At 35.7% G+C, this 27390-nt stretch overlaps 3 protein-coding genes across 3 annotated transcripts; all 3 read left to right on the forward strand.

Moving 5' to 3' along the window:
• Positions 1 to 200: 200 nt before the first annotated feature.
• LOC138337551 (uncharacterized) lies at positions 201 to 1715 on the forward strand. Its single transcript, XM_069287468.1, has one exon. The coding sequence runs from the start codon at positions 201 to 203 to the stop codon at positions 1713 to 1715; it is 1515 nt and encodes a 504-aa protein (XP_069143569.1).
• A 10040-nt stretch (positions 1716 to 11755) lies between these two features.
• LOC101254919 (mitogen-activated protein kinase kinase kinase 17-like) lies at positions 11756 to 13203 on the forward strand. Its single transcript, XM_004243803.4, has one exon. The coding sequence runs from the start codon at positions 11883 to 11885 to the stop codon at positions 12849 to 12851; it is 969 nt and encodes a 322-aa protein (XP_004243851.1). The 5' UTR covers positions 11756 to 11882; the 3' UTR covers positions 12852 to 13203.
• Positions 13204 to 16991: 3788 nt separating this feature from the next.
• On the forward strand, positions 16992 to 18606 carry LOC101254612 (mitogen-activated protein kinase kinase kinase 18-like). Its single transcript, XM_010325537.4, has one exon. The coding sequence runs from the start codon at positions 17493 to 17495 to the stop codon at positions 18603 to 18605; it is 1113 nt and encodes a 370-aa protein (XP_010323839.1). The 5' UTR covers positions 16992 to 17492; the 3' UTR covers position 18606.
• The last annotated feature ends 8784 nt before the right edge of the window (positions 18607 to 27390 follow it).

The following is a 27390-nucleotide window of genomic DNA, read 5'->3' on the forward strand; positions in this document are numbered from 1 at the left end:
GGTTTTACTCCCTTAAGCAAGGAGGTTTCCACGTAAAATCATTGTGTTGATTTTACTGCATTTAACTTTCTGGTAATTTTCTGAAGTAAAGTAAGGGACCTGGTCCATTACTATTAAGTGGAGCCATACATTCAATCAAGTGGTATTAGAGCAGGCACTACCTATTTGGTTAACACCAAGGAAGTGATTTTGTTCTAAGAATGGCAGCTCCACTTAACCTCGAAGAAGGTCAGTCATCACACAGACCTCCTCGTTTCAATGGACATTTCTACAGTTTGTGGAAAGTTAGAATGCATGACTATCTCATGGCTGAAGATAGCGAGTTATGGGATATTACACTAGATGGACCCTTTGTTCCAATGATGGAAGTAAAGGATGGAGAAAAGACCATTACTGTTCCGAAGCCCAGGCAGAAATATGATGATGCTGACAGGAAAAAGATTGAAAAGGGTTTCAAAGCTAAAACTCTTCTGGTCTGTGGGATAGGACCTGATGAGTACAACAGAGTGTCAGCCTGTGAGTCTGCTAAAGAAATTTGGGATTGCTTGTTGACTGCACATGAAGGAACTGAACAAGTCAAAGAATCCAAGATTAACATGCTCACCTTACGATATGAGAACTTCAAAATGAAGGAAGGAGAAACTATACATGACATGTTCACCAAGTTGTCTTCCATTACAAATGAGCTGCGAAGTTTGGGTGAACCTATAAGCATGACCAAACAAGCCAGGAAAGTGCTTCGAATTCTTCCAAAGTCTTGGGAGAGCAAAGTTGATGCCATTACAGAAGCTAAAGACTTGAAGGTGCTGACCATGGATGCCTTGATTGGTAATCTTAAAACACATGAGATGAATCGAAACTATGATTTGTCAAAAAAAGAAATCAAGAAGGACAAATCATTGATGTTGAAGTATAAATCAGATGAAGATTCAAGTGATGATGATGATATGGCATATCTTATCAGTAGATTTCAAAAGATTGTGAGAAAAAACAAAATGTATAAAAGAGGAACAAATGGGACTCGAAATGCTGCTCAAGGAGATACTTGCTACAAGTGTGGAAAATCTGGACACTTCATCAGAGAGTGTCCTTTACTCAAGAATGAAAACAAGGAACATCAAAAACACAGGGTTGACAAAGAAAACAGAAGGGACCTGGTACCTTGTAACAGAGATCGTAAAGCTACTGCTGATATGGTTGTCAAAAGGGCTCTTGCTGCATGGGGGGATTCTTCTAGTGACTCAGAAGATCCTGATGAGCCAAAAGATGTGTCGATGGTTGCTGTGCACGAGGATAAAACTATCTTCAATGAAATGTTTGCTCTCATGGCACACACAGAAAATGAAGAAGAAGACAATCAGGTAACTCTTTTTGACATGAAAAATGACTTGGATAAATATTCTCTTAAAAAATTGAGAACCTTGGCAAAAGTCATGTTAGATTCTGTGATAGAGTTAACATCTGAAAGAGATACCATAATTGCGGAACTTGAAATTTTAACTGAAAACAAAGGTCAATTTGAAGACACAATGTCAAGAATGGTGTCTCTAGAGTTAAAAAACTCTGAACTTAAGAACCAGTTGTGTCAGATTACTGAAGAAGCTGAAAATCTGAATGGAAAGCCAAATAGTCTGCAAGCTGAAATTCAAGAAAAATTGAAAAACTCTGAGAAAAATCTTAGTTTGTCACTTGAAAAGAATAACAAATTAGAATAGGATGTTGTGAAACTTAAGAAAGAACTTGAAAATTCTCTTAAGTGGACCAAATCCTCAAAGTTGCTGTCAAATGTGAGAAATCAGAGTAATTTCAATAAGAAAGGACTAGGAAGTCTGAACATAAGTCCTCCTTATAATCCTCACAGTAAGTATGTGTTTGTGTCCGACAATTTTTTGTGTCTGCATTGTGGTAAGAATGGACATTTGAAGAATGAGTGTGTTAGCTGGAGAAACTCATGTGAAAGACATTCTAAGTATGCTGAAAAACAAAATGTACCAAATGAGAGACCTGGTCCTACAGAGCCTGTCTCAACTCACAGATTTTGAAAGAAGAAATCTGTTCCTGCTCCTAGGTCCTTTGTTAGAAAGATTCAAAGTCTACCATATTGCACAAAGTACAATCTGATCACTCCTTTGTCTGCCTACTGGGAACTCAAGCTGAAATGGGTTCCCAAGCTTAACAAGTGATTTTTTGTGCAGGTGAGTGAGAGGGGCAGCAGTCAATGTTGGTATATGGATAGTGGCTGCTCTAAACATATGACTGGTGATGTAAAGAACTTCCTCTCACTCAAGAACCTCCAAGGAGGAGGTGTCTCATTTGGTGATGGCAAGAAGGGGTACATTCTGGGAGTTGGCAAAGTAGGAACATCTCTTGAAGATTCAATTGACAATGTTTACCATGTGGATGGGTTGAAGTACAGCTTACTAAGTGTTTCACAAATCTGTGCCAAAGGGAATGAGGTCAAGTTTACTTATGAGAAATGCTCTGTGGTGAGTTTAACTACAAACAAGGTAATTCTTACTGCACACAGAAGTAAAAATATGTATGTGGCAAACTTGGAAATCTCTCATGGAGATGACTTAACATGTCTCAGTGCTCAAAATGAAAATGCTGATCTCTGGCATCGTAGGCTGGGACATGTGAGTTCATCTTTATTGAATAAGTTGATTTCAAAGGACCTGGTCCGAGGGTTGCCCAAAATGAAGTTTGCTGAAAATAAAATATGTGAAGCTTGTGTTAAAAGAAAGCAAATCAGATCATCATTCAAGCCCAAGAATTAGGTAACATCATCAAGAACCTTAGAGCTGCTTCACATGGACCTTTGTGGACCCTTGAAGGTTCAAAGCAGAAATGGCAAGAAGTACATCTTGGTGATTGTTGACGACTATTCAAGATACACCTGGACGAGATTTTTGAAATCAAAGGCAGATACAGCTGATGAGCTGGTGGTGTTCTTCAAAATGATTCAAACCAAATTGAATCAAGTTGTTTGCAGCATTAGATCTGATCATGGGACAGAGTTTGAAAACTCAACATTGGATAGATTCTGTATGGAAAATGGTATAAGCCACAACTTCTCTACTCCAAGAACTCCTCAACAAAATGGAGTGGTGGAGAGAAAGAACAGAACCTTGGTGAACATTGCCAGAACTATGATTATTGAATCAAATCTTCCTCAAAGTTTATGGGCTGAAGCTGTTAACATAGCATGTCATGTTACCAACAGGTGTCTAATAAGAGCTGTGTTGAACAAGACTCCATACGAACTGCTCAATAACAGGAAGCCAATGCTGAACTATCTTAGAGCTTTTGGATGCAGATGTTTTGTGCTGAATAATGGGAAGGATGATCTGGGAAAATTTGATCCTAGAAGTGATGAAGGAGTATTTGTTGGATATTCTTCATCCAGCAAAGCCTACAGAATATTCAACAAACGAACACAATGCATTGAAGAAAGCATTCATATTGTTTTTGATGAAAATGGAAGCTTGAAGAATGATGGATCAAATGATGATGATGATGTGCTTAAAATGCTAAAATCCAAGAAGATTGAAGGTGCTGAAACTGATGCAGATCAACAACTCAAAAATGATTGTGATGATCAGCATCACAGTCTACCTGAAGAGGATGCTGAGGTTGAACAGGATGATAGGGTACTTGGTACTACTCAAAACTCCAGTCAGAGTACATCAGACTCCCCAGATGATGACGTCACTCCTGATGAAGAAGATCATGATGATCTGCCAAATCAGTCTGCTACAAGGTCAGGATGGAAGCATAGTTCATCACATCCTCTTGATAATCTCATTTCTCCCTTGAATTCTGGAATTCAAACTAGATCAAAAACAAGAAATCTAGTTGCATTCTCAGCATTCATATCATCCATTGAGCCTAAGAATGTTAAAGAAGCATTAGGTGATGCAGACTGGATCAATTCTATGCAAGAAGAACTTCATCAGTTTGAAAGAAGTAAGGTATGGTACCTGGTTCCTTGACCAGAAGGCAGAACAATAATAGGAACCAGGTGGGTATTCAGAAACAAACTTGATGAAAATGGGGTTATTACTAGAAATAAATCCAGGCTGGTGGTGCAAGGATACAATCAAGAAGAAGGAATTGACTATGATGAGACTTTTGCACCTGTTGCCAGAATGGAAGATATTAGAATCTTAATAGCTTTTGCTGCTTTTATGGGGTTCAAGCTGTATCAAATGGATGTGAAAAGTGCATTTCTGAATGGAGATCTCAAAGAGGAGGTGTATGTCAAGCAACCTCCTGGTTTTGAAGATGAAGAGCTACCAAATCATGTGTTCAGATTGAATAAGGCACTATGTGGTCTGAAACAAGCTCCAAGAGCATGGTATGAAAGGTTGTCAAAGTTTCTGCTGAAGAATGGTTTCAAAAGAGGCAAGATAGACAATACTCTATTCTTACTAAAAAGAGAACAAGAATTGTTTATCATTCATGTCTATGTGGATGACATAATTTTTGGAGCCACTTCAGAACATTTTTGTGAAGAATTCTCATCACTGATGGGAAGGGAGTTTGAAATGAGTATGATGGGTGAGTTGACATTCTTCCTGGGGCTGCAAATCAAGCAATCTTCAAATGGAATTTCAATATGACAGGAGAAGTACATCAAAGAGCTGCTAAAGAAATTCAATATGTTTGATTCCAAACCCATTGACACTAATATGGGAACAAATTCCAAGATGATAGTAGAAGAATCTGATCCCCTTGTGAATCAGACAATGTACAGAGGAATCATTGGCTCCTTGTTGTATCTGACTGCTAGTAGGCCTAATATTGTGTATAGCGTTGGAATGTGTGCTAGGTTTTAAGCATGTCCTCGTGATTCACACCTGAAGGCTGCAAAACGTATTCTTAGATACTTGAAGAAAACAGGGGACCTGGTTCTCTTTTATCCTGCAGGTGATACTTTTGATCTGGTTGATTTTGCAGATGCTGATTTTACAGGTTATCAAGTTGACAGGAAGAGCACCTCTGGAATGGCTCATTTCCTTGAATCATCACTTATCTCTTGGGGCACCAAGAAGTAGAACTCTGTGGCTCTTTCAACTGCTGAAGCTGAATACGTAGCTGCTGCAGCCTGTTGTTCTCAATTGCTGTGGATCAGGCAACACTTAGAAGACTTTAGAATCCACATCAAAGCAATTCCTCTCATGTGTGACAACACTAGTGCTGTGAGTATGGGAAAGAATCCAGTTCAGCATAAGAGAACAAAGCACATTGATGTCAGACATCATTTTTTGAAAGATCATGTTGAGAAAGGTAATATTGTGCTCACATACTGTCCAACAGAGGAACAGATTGCAGACATCTTCACCAAGGCTCTGAGCAAGGATCAATTTGAGAGAAATCGATTAAAGTTGGGGATGTTGATCTCCAAGTGATGCTTTTAGCTTCCAACAGTAGAACTCCCTTGATGGTTATATTTGCAGTGCAGGTATCCCTTGTGTGAATCTTAAATATTTGAATAAGATCACTTTTTGTATCTTTCGTAGGTATACTCTCAATAGGGACCTGCTCAGCAAAAGAAGAGGCTAGAACAATTAAGGAATGAAGTTAAACTCTATCATGGTACCTGGTACCTGTCCAGGTTAGCATTTTTACATTAAATTTAAACTAAAAAATTTGACCATTGAAAAAGCCACGTGTTAGTCATCGGTTACTCTGACCGATAAGTCCAATTGTTTCTCCCTCAAACGACGCATCTCATCAAGGACCTGACACCCTTTCACTTCTTTTAAAAAGGCCTTTTTCTTTTTGGAACTCTCATCTATTTCTTAACTTTATCTCTCTCTTTTTATCAAAAGGCTTATCAAATTCAAAGCCAAAATCTGTCTTCTTCTTCCCTTTCTTTTCAATGAAACCTTCCAGTATCACAAACATGTCTTCCTCTTCATCTTCTTCTAAGAAAATGTTGGATGCCCTTAGTGAAATTGAGCCCCTAGCATTCTACTCTCCAACAACTGCTCAAGCCAGACTTCTTCCCCCACCCAGTCCTCCTCAAAATACTCTGGATAACCCTTTCTTCTCCATCGACCTAAACACTTCTACAATACCTGGTCCATGTGAAGACATGTTGCCTGACAACATGTTTGAGGGAGATCTACCAGAACACAGGGCTTCAGAGTCTAATATCCTGGCAGCGAGTGAGGAACTCGTGATTGAGAGCCTGGCAATGATGAGAGAAGAGGCCAGAGCAGAACATACTGACGCCCTGGATGGAGAAGAGGTAAGGCCTTCTCAACCCATTTTCAATAAAACCCCCGATTTAGGGCGGTACTCTTCTTCCTCTTCATCTGAATCTGCAAGTAAGGAAGAACCATTAAAATGGAAGATGGAGAGTCGCAAAGGAAAGGCAAGTGCACGACCTAATACACGGTCTGCTGCACAAAAATTGATGGTCGATGCCTTGAAGGCAAGTGCACGATCTGCTGCTGCAGTCAGAAGTGCACGAACCTTCAAGGTATCAAATTTTAGGATACCTAAAGAAAAACTGGTTGAGTTGTCTGGAGAAGAGGTTGAAAAGAAAAATAACAAGAAGAAGTCAGAAAAGAAAAGGGAAAGGGTTACAAAGAAGGTTGAAAAGTCACAGTCAAAAGGGAAGAGATCTGAGAAAAAGAGAAAGCGGACATAGGGACCTGGTCCTCAAGCCAGGAAAGTTGAGAATGTCAACTTGCAGGAAATAGTTGACAGTCTGAGGAAACAAGCAGTCCTCGCTAGAAGAGTGTTTGATATGGGGATTATTACTCTTCCGGGCATGGATTCTCTGCATGACATGGTGGAGATCCAATCTTGGCTGCACCTGTTCAACAGGAAATCCCCATCCTCCATGAAGAAGAGGTTCGTGAATTCTATTACAATGTTCAATTCATGGAAGATGGGAGTCTCCTCACACGTGTGAACAATATTGCTATTTCTTTGAACGAGGTGGTGTTGGGAAAAATCCTCAGAGTGCCTACAGAGGGGACCCGGTCTGTGCTGAACAAAAATTGCTCTTCAGAATTTGCATCCCTGATTTCTAAGACTCCCACAACTAAGGTTGCTGGGATCTATAAGAAAATTATGAAGAGTGAGTATCAGCTGGTCTTCGAGTTTGTCAATAAGGTGGTTCTTCCTTGCACAGAAAAGAGAACTCTTGCTACTGCTGCTGACTTGTACGTAATGGAGATGCTGTGCAGCTTTGAGGCTCTAAGCCTTCCTAGTCTCATGATTGAACACATTCACAAAACAGTTATTGAGAGGAAAGGAGTACATGGAATGGGGTATGAATACTTTCTCACTGAAGTATTCAAGCACTTTCAGATTCCTCTTGGTATTGGAAAGGTGGGGACAGTTAAACAAACTATCTCTGAGCATACTTTGTTTGAATGTGAATGTATTGAAGGCAGAGGCTTACCAAAAAGCAAGATGGATCAACTTCTTGAGGACCTGGATCAGCTTAAACATGAGACTGAAGAACTCACTGTGCGGTTGAGTAGTAAAGAGGCTGAAATTGCTGTACTCAAAGCAGAGCTGCTTACTGCACAGAGTGAGGGACCTGGTTCTTCAGTTGTACAAGCTCTGGAGAAAGAGAACAATGAGTTGAAGGCGAAGATAACTGCCCTGCAAGAAAAGGCCATCAAGGATAATGATGCTGCCAATGCACGACTCACTCTTGTTATCCAGTCCCTATCTCAAACCCCCCCCCCCTAAATTGTCAATCAATCCTCCCTTGTGTCATTTTGTTTGTGTGGCTGATCATCGTGTTGATGGAGTTTTAGTTTGTCTTTAATGTATTTAATGTTATAATGGCATGTTGGTTGATTTATTCCTTTGCTGTTCTTCCTATGTTCTTTTGCGATTGCTCTTCCTCTACTGTTTGATTGCTAATTCGCTCTAGCCAAAAGGGGAAGTAAACTGTTAGTAGCTAAATTAGGGGAAAGTAATATGTTAGTACATAAATAAGGGGGAATACAATGACAGGGGGAACAATTCTGGTGAAGATCTCAGATCATATCATTGTTTGTCATCATCAAAAAAGGGAAAATGTTATTTTTAGTTTTGATGATTTGACAAACTTAGGGACCTCATAAAGGTACCGGGTTTTCTACCTGAGTATTGCAGGTGTCTTGTTTGAAGTATTGCAGATGAAACAAACCCAGGGACCTAGTAGAGGTACCAGGCCCTCATGATGATGAGCCAGTCAACTGCCAGCTGGAGACATACAGAAAGTAGGTGCACACTTCCCGATGGCGTCAAAAAAGTGTGACCTTTCCAACCAATGCAAAGAAGTTTAGGAAAGTGACTTGCCTATATAAAAGGCACCTAAACATTTGAGTTTAGTTTTTGCAACTTGATAAAAAATTTTCAAGAACTCTTACAAAGGCTACACAAAGCAAATGCAGAATCATTCCTAGGACAACAGCAACATCTGGAGCTTTTCGTCTAGTTGTTTAGGAATTTATTCTCTTGTTCTTAAATTGTAAACCACTCCTAAATCTATAAAGGAATTGGTGTGTTGTGTTAAAAGTCTAGGTTGTCCAGGTGGGATAGCTTAGTGGGTAGATTGTTTTTCTACTTTGGCTTGTTGAGCAATAGAGGTCTATTGCTTAACGGTAAGATTGATAACTCTTTCTTACGTTTGGTGTAATCGTGTTTCGCTTTTGCTTTTGAAGATTAGTGAAAACGATTGAAAATCCTGTGAGACAGGTCGTGGTTTTACTCCCTTAAGCAAGGAGGTTTCCACGTAAAATCATTGTGTTGATTTTACTGCATTTAACTTTCTGGTAATTTTCTGAAGTAAAGTAAGGGACCTGGTCCATTACTATTAAGTGAAGCCATACATTCTATCAACTAATATATATAAAAAAAGTTCAGGAGGGTATATGATCCCTGCAAAGATTAAGTGTGTAGTTAGAAATATGACCAAAGCTTGAGAGGGCATTTGACCCTTTCCTTTTTAAAAAAAAATAAAAAAATCCATATGCCATAAAACTACATGTTAAATTAGTAAATATCCATTAAACACCTGTCACTCAACGAATGATTAATTAGCCTTCATCCAACTTCCTTGCTCATTTAAAAACAATTCATTAAGGATCTTAATTAACCAACCAAATTAAAGTGCTTATATAAAATGATAATATAGTTTAGCTCAAACAACACCTCTTAAGTATTAGCCAACGCACACGCCACACCTTCATACATGGGAGCATGTCATGGACAATTGGACATGAAGAATCTATAATTAATAAACTAAATATTTATACTTAAAAGTGAATTTTGGAATTTTTAACTTAAAAGTGAATTTTGGAATTTGTAACTTTATGAGTTTTGAATTATATAATAACGATTTTAAGTGAAAAAAATTAAATTTTAAATTAAATATTCATATATAACATAAGTTTTTCTGAATTCAGTTAAACTTTCATGCGAACAACTAGCTCTGCCCTTGCGTGCAACGAGGTTTAAGGCACTTTTGGCCATGCAATATGATATCATGATATAAAATTTAAGCTTTGTTTGGACATGCGATATGGAGTTTTGGTCTTGTTTATTTTCTTATAAACATAAAACTCCAATAAGTTCTAAAACTATTAAAATAACCCAAATTGTTTATTCAATATTTATCAAATCAACAAAAAAATCATAAAATCGTATAATAAATTATGACAAAGTTATTTGTTGTCTACTTAAGTAATTGTTTCATCAATATATTTTAGTAAAAATGAAACACATTTCACAGACTATTCAAGATTATTTTACTCAACAATCGTGAAGTGTGAGTTAAAGTGCCTACATATTAGTGAGAAAATAAATTTTATGGTGAAAATAATAAATTTCAAAAAGTAATGATGTAATCATAAATTTTATTTACATGTGAAATAAATGGTTAGTAATTATAAATATGGAGTTGTTTTAACAAAATATAAACTCATGGATTATATTTTTAAATTAAAACAGCTCAACTCATGATATGGTATCACCATGTGATTCCATATCATGGTTTTTGGAGAATATGACATCACATCTCATAGTACGGAATCATGAAATAGAATCAACGTAAAATAACATGTTCAAATGCTAATTTCATCTCACAATACAATATCGTAATATAATGTTGCATGACTAAACACCTACTTAATATCTATTTTCATGATATCCAACTAAGTTATTGTACTTATACCGATCGTGTCACAAGTCATGAGGCCTAAGTGATGAGGTAAATCTTTTTATTTTTTACTTTTACTTTACAACTAATTAACCACACTTGTTGCGTCACTTATTATTCTTTTCGGTGAAATTGTTGCAAACTTGTTTCATATCTTTATCTTTTATTGTTCTTTTGACGTCCCCTTTAATCAAACTTGTACCGAAGAACATAATGAACTTTTTACACTTTCTTTATCCTCATCAAAATATTGTTCTTTGTTGTCATATTTACACTACACACAAAAATTGATTGTTAGTACTTTCTTCGTTTCAATTTATGTGACACTTTTTATTTTTAAATGTCAAATAGTTTAAATTTGACCGGAAATTTGCACATGAAATCTTTATTTTTTAAATTTTATATATTTGTAAAACTACGTAAAAAGTATTATAAGTCACAACAATTGATAATTCAAAATGTTTAAAAGGTCTATGAAAAATTTATCATTAAAGGTAGACTTGTTTGAACTTCAAAATTCAAAAAATGTCATTAAAATAGGACGAAGAGAGTACATTTAATTAGCGGTAATAGTTTAATAATCATTAAATTTGTATCTTTAGCGACAATCAACACTCAAAAATCCAATGGACAAAAATAATTAACTAACATCGATAAAGACTTTAATCCTTTTTATTAATGTGTATACTCATTATCGCCAAACATTGTTTTAATTGTAGAACAATTATATAATACACAGATGCTATGCTTTTTATAGAAGTAAACATAACTACAAAAATATATATTTAAAAATGATGTAAAAAGAAAAGGGCATGTAGATTAAGTTAAAAAGTCGGCATTTTATTGTGGAAATTCGAAGTTTGATCGGTACACCAATATTTTTGTAAAGCAAAAAAATAAATGAAATAAATTACTTGGCCACATCAGAGACTTGATTTAGAAGTTAAGAACCACTAAGTAGTAGTACTAGGCCACTTTTAGTCACTGTTTGGAAATGGTTTGAACTGCAAGGATACAAAATATGATTCTTCCTTTAGAATGACAAGAAAACACATTTTTATTGTTGTTCTAGAAGGATATCATGCTTAATTATTCACATTAAAAGTAATTATCATGTCATTACCAACACTTAAATCCCCTTTTTTCTTCTAATATATGTTCTTGTCTCCATTTCAACAATTAAAGGTGTTAACCACCTTTTCCTTTGAAATTAAGCTTGAAAGACTAAACTAATAGGTGGAGCCATCTTGGTACAAAGGGGTTCAATTAAATCCTTTTTGACGAAAAATTATATTATTTATATATGATTAAAATAATATTTTATGAATGTATTTTAGATGTCGGACCCTCTTCACTTATTCCGTGTGTCTATTTTTACGAATTTTGAACCCGCTAATTGAAAATGTTGACTCCACCACTGTGAACTATCGTGTAAAAATACATGATTTTTTTGGGTGTGTTAATTACCCGTTCAATCTTACCCTTGTGTATGGCCAGAAGCATTTAGCCACGTTTTGAAAATCCGTTAAAGTAAACGAAACCTTTTAAAGTGAAAAGTGAGGCCACCTAAGCTCTACCCAACTAATTTGGAATTTCTGGACATTCACCTTATTATATATATATATATACACTACTCCAAAACAAACCACAAACATTACACCTTTCTAAAATTCTTATATTTACAACCAATTTTCTTCTTCTGAAAATGGATTGGACTAGAGGCCGTACCATAGGTCATGGATCCACTGCCGCCGTCTTCGTTGCTAAGTCACGTTTCTCCGATGAGGTCTTCGCTGTTAAGTCAGTGGAGCTATCCAAGTCACAGTTATTGCAAAAAGAGCAGAAAATTCTGTCCCAGTTGATCTCCCCTTATATAGTTAGGTACAAGGGGTATGATGTTACCAAAGAGAATGACAAACTTATCTTTAATCTTATGATGGAGTATATGCCGGATGGTACACTATCCGATGAAATTCGGAAACAGGGTGGTCGGATGAACGAACCGTTGATCGGGTATTATACCAAGCAAATGGTAAAAGGACTAGAGTTCCTACATTCAGGTGGCCTAGCACATTGTGATATTAAGGGGCAGAATATTTTGTTAGGTAAATCCGGTGCCACAATTGCTGATTTTGGATGTGCCAGGTGGATTGATCCGGCGGAGCCAATTGGAGGAACGCCGATGTTCATGGCACCGGAGGTGGCGCGTGGGGAAGAACAGGGGTGTCCAGCTGATATTTGGGGATTGGGATGTACAATGATTGAAATGGCTACTGGTGGATCGCCATGGAATAATGTGACAAACGCAGCTTCATTACTCTACAAAATTGCATTTTCAGAGCAATCCCCTAAAATCCCTAAATTCCTGTCCTTACAAGCAAGGGATTTCTTAAGCAAATGCTTGAGAAGAGATCCAAAAGAAAGATGGACAGCTAAACAACTCCTCAAACATCCATTTCTCGAGTCGAACACTACGACAATTCAAGATTTTGTGACGAGTTCACCAACAAGCATTCTTGATCAAGACATATGGAATTCAGAATCTACGATATCACAAACAGTTAGCTCACCTCTGCAAAGGGTAAGAGAATTGGGTTCGAATTTAGGAGAATCAAATTGTAGATGGAATGATGATGAGAGATGGATCACAGTTAGAAGCAGCAGCAGTGAATAAGTAGATCATCAAACAAACGGAATTGCAGCTAACAAACTCCTGCCTTACATTACAACAGAACGCGATGGGGCAGAGAAAGTGACACATTGAAGAAGAATCAAGCCTCTTGAAACTCCTCTCATCGTGTTGGGGCAGAGAATGGTTGCGAATTCACTAGTAAGGGTCGACCCAAATTCAGTGGAGGTAGGACCATTAAAAGTGACACTTCACCCTTCTCGTGACAGTTAACTAATATGCACTGATAATAATAATAATAATATAAATAGCAAAAAGCTTTTATATTTGTGTTACCATTTGTAAAAATTACCATACTTGAAAAGGAAACAATTATTCTTTTATCACAACGCATAAATAGTAAGGATCCTCTAAAAAAAACAATTTTTTTATTGAATAGTAGACAATAGACATATATTTGGCGGTCTGGCGCAACCAACCCCACATCTTCGTAGAAAAATAAAATAATAATAAAAAACTAAAATGGTCCCATAAAGATTGTCTATAAGATTTCTTGGGGCAAATATATATTGTATTACCACTGAATTATTTGAAATGTCTGGCAAGATGTTGTAATCACACTGAAGATCCTTAAAGAGTTTACAATCTAAGCAGTAAAGCTATTTTTCTAACATAATTTCAAAAATTCATTTAAAAACTGCGGCAATAATATTATAATCGGTATGTATTAGTGGAAATTGCAAAAAATAAAATATATGTTGACCTTATTTCTACCTTTATAAGATAATAAAGTTTTTCCCACTACAAAAAAAACTAGATTTAGCAACAGATAAATTTTGTAGCTAAACAGTAAAATATATCGTTAATCCTATTTAGCAATAAATTTTTGTTAGAGGACAAAATAATGACGGATCAACAACGAAATTCATAGTTAATTTCACTTTTTTTTTTTAAAAAATAATAGTGCCTCAATAGACTCTCAATTCAACTCCAAAGCAAACTTCAATTGGAGAAATGGCTTAGTTAAATGTCAAATACTACTCCAATAAAAAGTAGTAGATAAGTGTACATATGTCAAAGGCTGACCAAACTAAAAGTCCATCAAAAGGGGAAATACCTAATAACAAAAAGTAAGAAAGAAACAAGTGTATAAAATACCACAAAATAAGTCCTAATTTAATCAACAAATTGTCTGTACGCAAAATCAAAAGTTTTAATCCAATCCAATCTACCATACCCAACTTCCACACGTATGACCAACTTGGATTGGTGTAGTGGTAAGACCGTTTCACTCTTAATTAGAGATCTCAAACTTAAACTTTAGGTTTGAATTTTTTTTATTGGAAGCATCACTTTAGAATTAGTCCTACAATGCGCGATTTGAATTTAATCAGAGTTTCTAGGCATACTTCAAACACCGAGTAAGGAAATTTACACTGCCATCTTAAAATATAATTTGGTAGCTGTGTCTATTTTATTTGCCAAATAACAGTGATGTTAGAGTCATTGCCCACATAATTATCAACCACACAATAACTAAGCTAAAGACAAGACCACGTTACATATTTTTACAACAGGAAAAGGTTTCTAAACCTTTCTAAGTTATATAAGTTTTAAAAAAATGAATGGCTAAATACATTCCTTATTAAGTTTTTATGAAATTTGATTATCGTAAATTCACGTAAAAAAGAACACTATGAAAAGAGGAGAGCGAGATAGTTAGAAACTCTCTCTAAAAATTATCATAATCTTAAAGCTCGTTGCTGTAGACATTGAAATTTTGTGGAACTCTACAAGATGGGTTTAATTCGAGTTGTGACTCTACATATTGTGTTCAATTCAGATTAGGATTCTTGGAGGCTAATCAATCCTAAACCATAGTTTATGCGTATATAAAGGATAATAAATTCTCTTAAAAAGTATTTTCAGAAATTCCATAAAGAGATCAAGATCTCAAATATTCCACAAAAGTCATGGAATATTCATATATAGTTCGAAAAATACGCCATTGACGGATCTCGAATTATAGATAAATCTCAAATTTTAGGAGAGTAAAATTAAGGAGTTAACATTTACCTACAATTTATCTTGATCAATAAAATCATATTTCTTCATATTTTATTTATATAATTTATTTATTTTCCATATATTTAAAATTCATTGCAAGCAGTTGCTCAAAACTAACGAAAAAATATTTATGACTTTACCTATCAAACTCAGCAGTATCATATGATTGGGAATTAAGGGCAAGTACAAACGTGAGTACATGCCCAACTAAATGTCTAGCTGTCTATGTAACACAAATTTAGTTTGTACACTTAATAAATGCATTCTTCTATAAAGTGGGATCATTTATAAATTATATCTACCACACACAAAATCTCCAATTAACAATCCACACTTGGCTGTGTGGCTGAATCTTTTTATTTTAAAATATATATTTTTATAGGTTCAAATAAAGATCATGAAAACGAATAATAGAACAACACAACACCCACTTGCACGTCATCAATTACAATTGCCTGCAGGCAACCAACTCCTGTATATCAGCTTCCCATGTTGCATTGCACTTAAATTCATCTATTAATATCCTCACAGGATAAAATAAAATAATTCTATGCAAAACATGCATAATTTAATCAATAATGATGGTGGTAAAATGAACACTTTTTTATTATAAATCAGAGCTTTTTAAATTCGATTCGGATTTTCTAGAATATGAGATTTGATTTTGTTAGAAGTGTTTTACCTTTAATAGAATACTTTTTAGGGTGAATTCTAATTTAATAAAAAATTCAATACAAATATTGAACAATCGATAATAATAATAATAATAATAATAATAATAAATAAAAATAATTCATAATTTAGCAAATAGTAAACTTTAGGAAGAAGTGCAATGGGACAAAGCAAAAGAGACATGATATAGAAGTAATTTGAATTTTAAGTATCATTTTTTATTTTTAATGAGATGATTTATAATAATACATACTTTTTATTTTTATGATATATATATTTACAATTATTTTAGAATTATTTAAAAGTCTTTTTTGTCGTGTCAATATCACACGTAAATAAGGAGGGAGGAGTATTTTTTTTTTTTAACGTGAGAAACTCAAATTCAGCAAAAGAAAAGAAATAGTAATTATTGTGTAAGTTTACTTATTTAAGAAGTAATAAATTGCCCCCTTTTTAGTTCTCTTTCAGATAATTCATTTCCATACAAAATGAACTGTTGATTTTGTATAAATATCCATTAAACACTTGTCACTCGACAAATGATTAATTAGCCTTATCCATCTTTCCTCATTAAGAAAATAATTAATTAAGGAGCTTAACTTAGTTCAAATTAAAGCAACTTAAATTGAAAATACCGTTTAGCTGAAATAACACCTCTTAAGTCATTAGCTAATTGACACGCCACGCTTCATCATAGCATGGAGATGGGAGTATAATTAAATACCTTAAAAAGTGTATTTATCAAATTAATTTTATTAATGATATTTTAAAACTTTATATCTGACTATTACTATTTTATGTAATTATTTAGTATTAGGTGAACCTGATTTTTGTTATTATTTTTTTAATAAGTGAATCAAGTAAAATGAAACAGACCGGAATTACGTTCTTAATTTGATTATCTAAAGTAGCCAACTTCCTTAATGTATAACCAGTTGGACATGACATTTAATCCGTAGATTCTTTTTGGACAAAGGTGATTACAATAATGTATAGATGCTATGCTTCTCATATAAGTAAACATATCACATTTATTTTTAAGAAAAAGAGATGTTCAAGTACAAAATTGTTTCTAGTAAAAAGGTTAAAAAGTCGGCATCTAATGGAATCTTTTGGAAATTTAAAAACTAGTTTGTCACATTGGAGGATTATAAGAGACTTGATTTATAAGTTAAGAAGCACTACTTGTAATAGGTCACTTTAGTCATTGTTGTGAGGATTGTTTAAACCTCAAGGATTCCAAGTATGATTCTTACTTTAGCATGATGAGAAAGAAATTTTATGTTGCTCTCACCAACCAAATATTTCCATTCAATAAATTAATTAACCACTTTTTAACCTTTGAAATTTCTTTGTTATTGAAAGACTATAGTATTCAGGAAAAATATTATATATTTGGTTGTTTTATTTCTGTTGAATTTATATATCAAAAAATGGAAAGAATTTAGTTGATGGTGGTTCAAACTACTCTTATGAAATGATACTTACCAAACACTATCCCTAACTCCCTGATTTAATCTTTAATGTCATTATATCTATCAAATCCTGCCTAGTAACATCTATTTCTTTTTAATTATTATATTGTCAGCATATATATTAAATAATTTTTAATTGAGAAATTCAAATGAAATATAAGTAGCGGTCGATTAGTTAAATCTCGTATAGATATTTATTAGGATTGTATGTATGCCAAATGGCAGCAACCCAATTGGTGAAGTAATTGTAGTCCTCCAAACTACTCAAGCGGCCGTATGGCCACAAGCATTTAGCCACGTTCTGAATTTCCGTTAAAGCAATCGTCAACCTTTTAAAGACAAAAAGTGAGGCCACCTAAGCTCTACCCAACTAATTTGGAGTCTTTGCACATTCACATTATTATATATACCCAAAAATCAAAACAAACCAAAAACACAACTCTCTTTCTACTAATCTTCTTCTTCTTCATAAATGGATTGGATCAGAGGCCATACCATAGGCCACGGCTCGTCTGCTGCGGTCTCCGTTGCCAAGTCACGTTTCTCCGATGAGGTCTTTGCTGTTAAGTCAGTGGAGCTATCAGAGTCGCAGTTGTTACAAAAGGAGCAGAAAATTCTTTCCGAATTGAGCTCCCCTTATGTACTTAGCTACAAGGGGTGTGATGTTACCAAAGAGAAGGATAAACTCATGTTTAATATTAGGATGGAGTATATGCCGGACGGTACACTTTCCGATGAAATTCGAAAACAGAGTGGCCGGATGAACGAACCGTTGATCGGGTATTATACGAAGCAAATGGTACAAGGATTAGAGTACTTACATTCAAGAGGCATAGCACACTGTGACATAAAGGGGCAGAATATTTTGTTAGGTAAATCCGGTGCCAAAATTGCTGATTTTGGATGTGCCAAGTGGATTGATCCGGCGAACAGGGACGGTGGTGCAAACTCAATTGGAGGAACGCCGATGTTTATGGCACCGGAGGTGGCGCGTGGGGAAGAACAGGGGTGTGCAGCAGATATTTGGGGGTTGGGATGTACAATGATTGAAATGGCTACTGGTGGATCGCCATGGAATAATGTGACAAACGCAGCTTCATTGCTTCACAAAATTGCATTTTCAGAGCAATCCCCTGAAATACCTACATTCCTCTCTTTACAAGCAAAGGATTTTTTAAACAAATGCTTGAGAAGAGATTCAAAAGAAAGATGGACAGCTAAACAACTCCTCAAACATCCATTTCTCGAGTCAAATTCTACAACAATTCAAGATTTTGTGACGAGTTCCCCAACAAGCATTCTTGATCAAGACATATGGAACTCAGAAACTACAATATTACAAACAGTAAGCTCAATGGATTGTCCTGTTGAAAGGGTAAGTAAATTGAGCCAGGAATCAGGTAAACAAAACTGGTGCTGGGTTGATGAGATTTGGACCACAGTTAGAAATACCAGTAAAATGACAGCTTTATCTGAAATAGACCTGGAAAGCTGTAACAGAGTAGTACCAAACAACTCTGTAATTAACAGTCTCAATTTTCCAACGCATTTCACATATTCAGTAAATAAAATTCATTATTCATAAATATCTTTCAGAAACAATCTCTCTTGCGTAAATTTTATTATGCAAAGATTAAAAACAATGTATGATGGGACATAACCAATTGCAAAGGCGGGTAGAGCACAGCTGTTAGGGAAAAAATGAGAAAGATTTGTTAACAATTTATTAAATCTCACTGAAAATGACGAGTCATAAAGTACATGAAAGATGTCGTTAAGATTTAATGAACTTATATAAAAACAATACTATATAAAAATTTCAAGGGGGTTAGGAGAGGAATGAGTGTCACGTTGGACATGAAGAGGAGACTTTTTACTTCATACAAATTTTAAATAAAAAAAAATTCAAATGCTTTTTGTTGGGCTATCTCAACTCTAAACCTAACTAACTTGGAGGAAAGTTATAAATGAAAAATTTAACAAAAATAAACATCCACTTGCATTACTCTGACTCTACTAGTATCTATCCATCTTTATTATATTATATAGTATATTTTTTCGCAGTAGTCAGTAAAAAGATATATTTGGTAGGAAAACTGAATATTGATTGATCATTGCATTTACTTAACCTGCTCAGATAATGTCCTATTTTTCTATCATCTTTACAGTTGACCAAAACTATCTAATCTACTTATTGAATTAGATGTTTGAAATTGAAAATTCGAAAGTTTAACTGCACGGTTTGTAATTCCTTCTTCTTGATGTCTCATGTTGGGGTTATTTTAAGCATTCAAGTGCACGCTTTGTCTTTTAATTGTTGAACTTATGTTTACTGGGGCATAACTCATGGAATATTATAATGCGAAAATATAAATTAATGCCCTACAAAAAAGTTATATGCCCTGAGAGGCAAACATTATAGACCTAACACAAAACAAAGACAAAGAGCAACAATTCAATATCTTTGGGTCATCTAATTTATCAAATACGTACACAATGAATAGGTGACGTATGTTCGATACAAATATACATATATTATACACAATTATATATCTATACATATACATACCTACACATATGTATATACAACATATACAAACCAAATATTTATGTAGAGTATACTTAGCCATATTTGGTAAATTAGATGATCAAATAAATAGCATATAATTGGTAACTATCCCATTAAATACTGCCTCATATAAACTAGCTCATATTGGGCCAAGTCAGTGTTGTTGGGTCTATTTGGTACAACACAAAATATACAAAATGGACCCGATTGTAAAACTATTAATTTAAGGGAAAAATGTAATAATAACAAACTAATAACCTAAATCAAATGGTGTAGCTAGGGTTTGATTTAATTGTACTCCATAACAAACATTTGCAAAAAATTGACAGGCGCCACTCTCCTCCAATCTCTCGCTCGCTTCCTCACTTTTTATACAAACATGTGTATAAAAATTGCTTCTAATTGTATAAAGCAGAGAAAATTGTATAAATACATATATTTTTGTTCCCCTCTCTCCCCTCTTCCAGATCTCGCTCGCCACTCTCCCAAATCTCACTCGCACCCTCGCCTTTCTCACTTATACAAACAGAAGCGAAATGTATAAATTGCGTTTCTGTTTGTATAAAGCGTGAGAAAATTGTATATACACATGCAAGTACATATATTTTCGTCCTATACACTATAATTATACAATAAAAATACTCCTCTGCCAAGTTTCTTTTGCCTTTATCTCTTTCTCGTTTTATACAATTCGATTCAATTGTATATTCCTTGTCAAGTCTCTTTTGTCTTTTTCTCTTTCTCATTTTATACAAATTCAAATTGTATATAATCGTTCTATACACTTATAATAATACAATTCATTTTATACACTTCATTTTTATACAGTTCTCTGCCCAAGTGTCTTTCTCTTTCTTGTTTTATTCACTTCGTTTTATAAAATTTGCTTAGAGTTAAGTTCTTGGCTTGAAATTTAGCAAGTATGAAAAATTTGGCATGCCAATATATATCGAGATTTGGAGTTTGTTGAAAAAAATGAGTGAGTGTTAGCGTCTATGATAGACATATAATAATTTGAATGTCTACAAAAATTGCTTACTTACGAATATTGCAAAATTGGTAGATTGGGAACGTTCCGAAACCTTGCGAAAAGGAAAGGAAAAATCTTAAAAGATTCGTGGCACAAGCTCGGCATCTAAGGTATGTTAAGACTTTTTAGACTTGTTGAAGGACGTTTTCCTAATTAAAGATTAAAAAAATGAAAATAGACAAGGGGTAAGGGGGAAAGATGGTGGTCTCGTATCAATGGTGTGACGGGCATTGGAACGAGTACCGGTGTTATAAAAAGGAAAAGTACTATTATAGAATGTGGACTGAAATTTGAGAATGCCAAAGCATATGGGCATTAGCTGATATATTATTGACTTGAATTCCTTGTGTGATTGTGTTTTATTTATTTCACCCGTATAGTTGAGATAATTGAGGTGGTTATGTATTATATTCACATTGATTGATTGAGATGCATCATCATCTCCTCTATTGAAACAATATTGTGCACATGCATAGAGATGAGACTGAGTATAAGTTGGGCATGTGGAGATCGTCCGTGCTGGAGATGGTGAGATGTTAAGATTGTAATTTGGGCACGTGGAGACCGTCCGTGCGAAAATTGTTTGATATTATGATAGTGCGTTGAGATTGTTCGCACAGACACGTAGAGATCGTCCGTGTCGGTATATGGACCTTGCGAGTCCCCCATGGGTCATGAACTCTCGATGTATTTCCGAGGAGTATCATGTATATACGGTTGAGTGAGTACTGGGTATTCTGAGACATATCATTACATGGCATCATATTGCAATGCATTTCATCCCATCATTCATTCTTGATGACTATATGTTTCGTTTGATGTTTGGAAAATATTAAATGTTGATTTCCTTTATTGATGAAACTTAAATAGTAAGTGTAATATATATATATATATATACTTGTACAATCTAAGAATTTATTTTCTTATATAACTCCCGTCACTACTTCTTCGTTGTCGGTCAATGAGACATACTGGGTACACGTGGTTTCGTACTAATACTACACTTGCTGCACTTTTTGTGGTGCAGGTTGAGTGATTGACTTTCAATTTGGGAACGTTCTTCGAGATTGGATATGAGTTTGAATTATCTTGGAGTTGTGGTGTGCTGTTTGGGATATTCTGCGGCCCACACCTTCAGTCTACCTCTATTTATTAGGTTATTTGTTATGCTGATAGGATAATTCTTATGTTTAGATTTTTATATTAGTTTGGAATTGTATCATATTGTAGAAACTCTTGTACTTATGACACTAAATCTTGGGGTAGTTTTATTTATATTCCGCATTTATTTGAATACTTAGTATGTTAGATATTAGTTTGATACTTATCTTTCTCACGTTTATTTGAATTGGTGATACTTGTTGGGTTGGCTTACCTATCGGTTGGAAACATAGGTGCCATCACGACTCGTGATTTTTTGGTCGTGACAAATTTGTCACGACCCAAAATCACGAGTCGTGATGGCACCTATGTTCCCAACCAATAGGTAAGCCAACCAACATATTTTAACAAACTTAACTAACTAATAAGTGAAAAGACAACAAATTGTCAAATCTCCAATACTGAGTTCTTTATAAGTACGAATGCGGAAAACTGAAAAAAAAATACTACCCACGAATTGGTGTCATAAGTACAAGAGCTTCTAAAATACGATGCAAGTCTGAAACTAAAATGACAAATCTAACATAAGGGATATCCTGTCTGAATACTAAATAACAGAATACGTAAAAGATAGAGGGAGGTGTGGGCCACGGAACAGCCAAGCAGCTCACCACAACTCCAAGACACTCCAACCTCGGACTCAAACTGCTCCTCGAGATGTGCTCCTACTCGGAATCGAATCTGCACCACAAGAGTGCAACAAGTGTAGTATGAGTACGAAACCACGTGTACTCAGTATGTCTCATTGACCGACAACGAAGAAGTAGTGACGGGAGTTATATAAGAAAATAAATTCTTAAATTATACAAGTGTATATATATATATATATATATATATATATATATATATATATATATCACACTTACTATTTAAGTTTCATCAATAAAGGGAATCAACATTTAGTATTTTCCAAACACCAAACGAAATATATTATCACTAAGAACGAATGATGGGATGAAATGCAATGCAATATGATACCATGTAATGATATGTCTCAGAATATCCAGTACTCACTCAATCGTATATACATGATACTCCTCGGAAATACATCGAGAGTTCATGACCCATGGGGGACTCGCGAGGTCCATATACCGACACGGACGATCTCCACGTGTCTGTGCGGACGATCTCAACGCACTATCATAATATCAAATAATTTTCACACGGACGGTCTCCACGTGCCCAAATTACAATCTTAACATCTCACCATCCCCAGCACGGACGATCTCCACGTGCCCAACTTATACTCAGTCTCATGTCTATACATGTGCACAATATTATTTTAATAGAGGGGATGATGATGCATCTCAATCAATCAATATGAACATAATACATAACCACCTCAATTATCACAACTATACGGGTGAAATAAATAAAACACAATCACACAAGGAATTCAAGTCAATAATATATCAGCTAATGCCCATATGCTTTGGCATTCTCAAATTTCAATCCACATTCTATAATAGTAATTTTCCTTTTTATAACACCGGTACTCGTACCAATGCCCGTCACACCATTGATACGAGACCACCATCCTTCCCCCTTACCCCTTTGTCTAATTTCATTTTTAATCTTTAATTAGGAAAACGTCCTTCAACAAGTCTAAAAGTCTTAACATACCTCAAGTGTCGAGCTCGGGTCACGAATCCTCAAGATAGTTCCTTCCCTTTTCGTTAAGTTTTGGAATGTTCACGATCTACCAATGATGCAATATTCATAAGTAAGCAATTTTTGTAGACATTCAAATTTTTTTATATGTCTATCATAGACGCTAAAACTCACTCATATTTTCAACCAAACTCCAAATCTTGATATATATTGGTATGCCAAATTTTTCATACTTGCTAAATTTCAAGCCAAGAACTTAACTTTAACCTCTTCAAGTGGACTAAAATTCAATGTTAGATCATATAAAATAACACCTAATAATTAATTACCAATCTCAATATATTAAATTTAAATCTAAATTTGATAATTAGCTTAAGCAGGTCACGTAACAACGACCGCATATCAACAGAATCACTGCAACATGACCATCTGCAGGTCATTTATTTTTTTAACATGCCAATGTTAAAGAATTTTATGCCAAGGCCAATCATTAACACATTATTTCCAATGATTGTCCATGATTGGCATGCCAATGATTGGCTCATGATGGACAATCACTTTTGTCTCCTGCCAATATAATGGCTCAACTTCCATACGTGCTGCCATCCAAACTTTTCAATTCCAATTCCCTTTTTTTCCCATCAATTAGAATAATAATAACAAGAAATAAAATGATAAAATAAGATAAAAATCAGCCCTTAAATCAATGTACACCATCAGAAAGTCGGTAGGAAATTTTTTTAGAAGGATCTGCAATTTTTTGTTTTAATTATAATTGATATCAATTGTTCTTCCCACTTTGATATTAACTATCCATGTAATAATATAATAACAGCAACAAACCAAATTACTCTAACAACATACCTTGGTAGAATTGAAAAGTGATGAGAAGTTCCTTGTTTTCGTTAGCAGAGGTTATTGTTTCTCCTCTCGTTCGTCACTTACGGTAAGTTTCTGCCTCCACCCCCTTTTTATTTTCTAAACAAGAGTTTATTAACCGTGAAACCCCACTAACCTATTTTCTAATTATTTATTTAATAAAAGTTTCATCACTTGGGTACTCATAGTTATCTAATAGTTTAAAAATACCCCTTTAAATTTTCAAAAGGAGTCAAACTAGTCCTAGTTCTCAAAACGACCTAGCGGGTCGTTACATCACCTACCACTTAAACAAATGTTCGTCCTCGAACGGAAAAAGAAAAGAGCTAACCTGAACGCTCAAAAAGATGAGGATATTTACTCCTCATGTCTGCCTCTGTCTCCCATGTAGCCTCCTCCACTGGACGATGCTTCCACTGAACCTTTACTGAAGTAATCTCTTTGGACCTTAGCTTCCGAATTTGCCTATCCAAAATGGTGATCGGCTCTTCCTCAAAAGTCAAATTCTGATCAACTAACACTGAATCCCATTGAATCACGTGATCACCACCCTGATGATACTTCTTAAGCAGTGAAATATGAAATACAGGATGGACACCTGACAACCCAGGTGGCAAAGCCAACTGATATGCCACCTCACCAATACGCTCCACAACCTCGAAGGGACCAATGTACCTTGGACTCAACTTGCCCTTCTTTCCAAATCTCATCACACGCTTCATGGGTGAAATCTTAAGTAGAACCCTCTCTCCAACCATAAACTCCAAATCACGAACCTTCCTATCTGCGTAACTCTTTTGCCTGCTCTGAGCCATGAGAAGTCTATCTTGGATCAACTTGACCTTGTCCAGGGACTCCCTCAACAAATCTGTACCACATGGTCTAACCTCAAATGCATCAAACCAGCCAATTGGAGATCGACATCTCCTGCCATATAGAGCCTCAAATAGTGCCATCTCAATGCTCGAGTGATAACTATTATTGTAAGCAAACTCTGCTAGAGGCAAGAACTGGTCCCACTGACCACCAAAGTCAATCACACATGCCCGCAACATATCCTCTAGAACCTGAATAGTTCGCTCAGATTGACCATCAGTCTGAGGGTGGAAAGCTGTACTAAGATCCACCCGAGTACCCAACTCCTTCTGCATAGACCGCCAGAAATGAGATGTAAATTGGGTGCCACGATCTGAAATAATAGATATAGGAACCCCATGCAAATGAACTATCTCTCGAATATAGATTTTGGCTAACTTCTCTGAATTATAGGTCGTCTGAACTGGTACAAGGTGTGCAGACTTAGTCAGTCGATCCACAATGACCCATATAGCATCAAACTTACCCAAAGTACATGGCAATCCTACCACAAAGTCCATAGCAATACGCTCCCACTTCCACTCAGGTATAGGCATCCTCTGTGTCACACCTCTAGGCTTTTGGTGTTCATACTTCACTTGCTGACAATTCAGACATTGGGATACAAAATCTACTATGTCCCTCTTCATACGACACCACCAATAATGTTGCTTCAAGTCACGATACATCTTAGTAGCCCCCGGATGAATAGAGTACCTCGAACTATGAGCCTCCTCCATGATCAATCTAGTCAAATCACCTGTACGAGGAACACATATACGACCCTTAATCCTCAAAACTCCCTCACTATCAAGAATTGCAGCCTTGGCTTCTCCTTTTAAAACCTTGTCCCTAATCTTACATAAATCACCATCATCAAACTGTTGAGCTCGAATCTGCTCCAACAAGGATGACCTAGCCTCCATATAAGCCAATACCTTACCAGATTCTGAAATATCAAGTCTCACAAAGCTATTGGCCAGGGATTGGACATCCCTAGCTAGGGGACGCTCGCCAACCTGTAACATGGCTAGGCTACCCATACTTACCGCCTTCCGACTCAAGGCATCTGCTACAACATTTGCTTTGCCTGAGTGATAAAGAATAGTCATATCGTAGTCTTTGAGCAACTCCAACCATCTCCTCTGCCTTAAATTTAGATCCCTCTGATTGAATATATACTGGAGACTACGATGATCCGTGAACACCTCACAATGCACACCATAAAGATAATGCCTCCAAATCTTTAATGCAAACACCACGGCCGCCAACTCTAAATCATGAATAGGGTAGTTCTTCTCATGAACCTTTAACTGCCTCGAAGCATAAGCTATCACCCTTCCCTTCTGCATCAACACACAACCAAGACCAACCCGAGAAGCATCACAATATACGACAAAACCCTCTCCCTCTACAGGTAGGGTCAAAATCGGAGCAGTAGTCAATAAAGTCTTGAGCTTTTGGAAACTAACCTCACATTCGTCAGACCACTGAAAAGTCACCTCCTTCTGTGTCAATCTAGTTAATGGAGATGTAATGGATGAGAAACCCTCAACAAACCGTCGATAATAACCTGCAAGGTCCAAGAAACTACGAATCTCAGTAACTGAAGTAGGTCTTACCCAATCTCTAACCGCCTCAATCTTCTTAGGATCCACCATGATACCCTCCTTGGACACTACATGTCCCAAGAATGCTACCGAACTAAGCCAAAACTCACACTTTGAAAACTTTGCATAAAGCTTCTTCTCCTTTAGAATCCCAAGAACAATCCTCAAATGATGCTCATGTTCCTCCTTAGTGTGTGAGTATATCAATATATCATCTATGAAGACAATAACAAAGGAATCTAAATACGGTCTCAACACTCCATTCATCAAGTCCATAAAAGCTGCTGGGGCATTAGTCAGTCCGAAAGACATCACCAAAAACTCGTAATGACCATAACGTGTTCGAAAAGCCGTCTTAGGGATATCCTCCGCCCTAACCTTCAGCTGATGATAGCCTGATCTCAAGTCAATTTTGGAGAAAACTGAAGCACCCTACAATTGATCAAATAAATCATCAATACGAGGTATCGGATATTTATTTCTGATGGTTACCTTGTTCAACTGCCGATAGTCAATACACATACGCATAGATCTATCTTTCTTCTTCACAAATAACACTGGAGCACCCCAAGGAGATACACTTGGTCTAATAAAACCTTTGCTCAACAAATCCTGTAACTACTCCTTCAACTCTTTCAATTCAGCCGGTGCCATA

The sequence above is a fragment of the Solanum lycopersicum genome, chromosome 7 (genome assembly GCF_036512215.1).
Source record: "Solanum lycopersicum chromosome 7, SLM_r2.1".
NCBI classification, from domain to species: Eukaryota; Viridiplantae; Streptophyta; class Magnoliopsida; order Solanales; family Solanaceae; genus Solanum; species Solanum lycopersicum.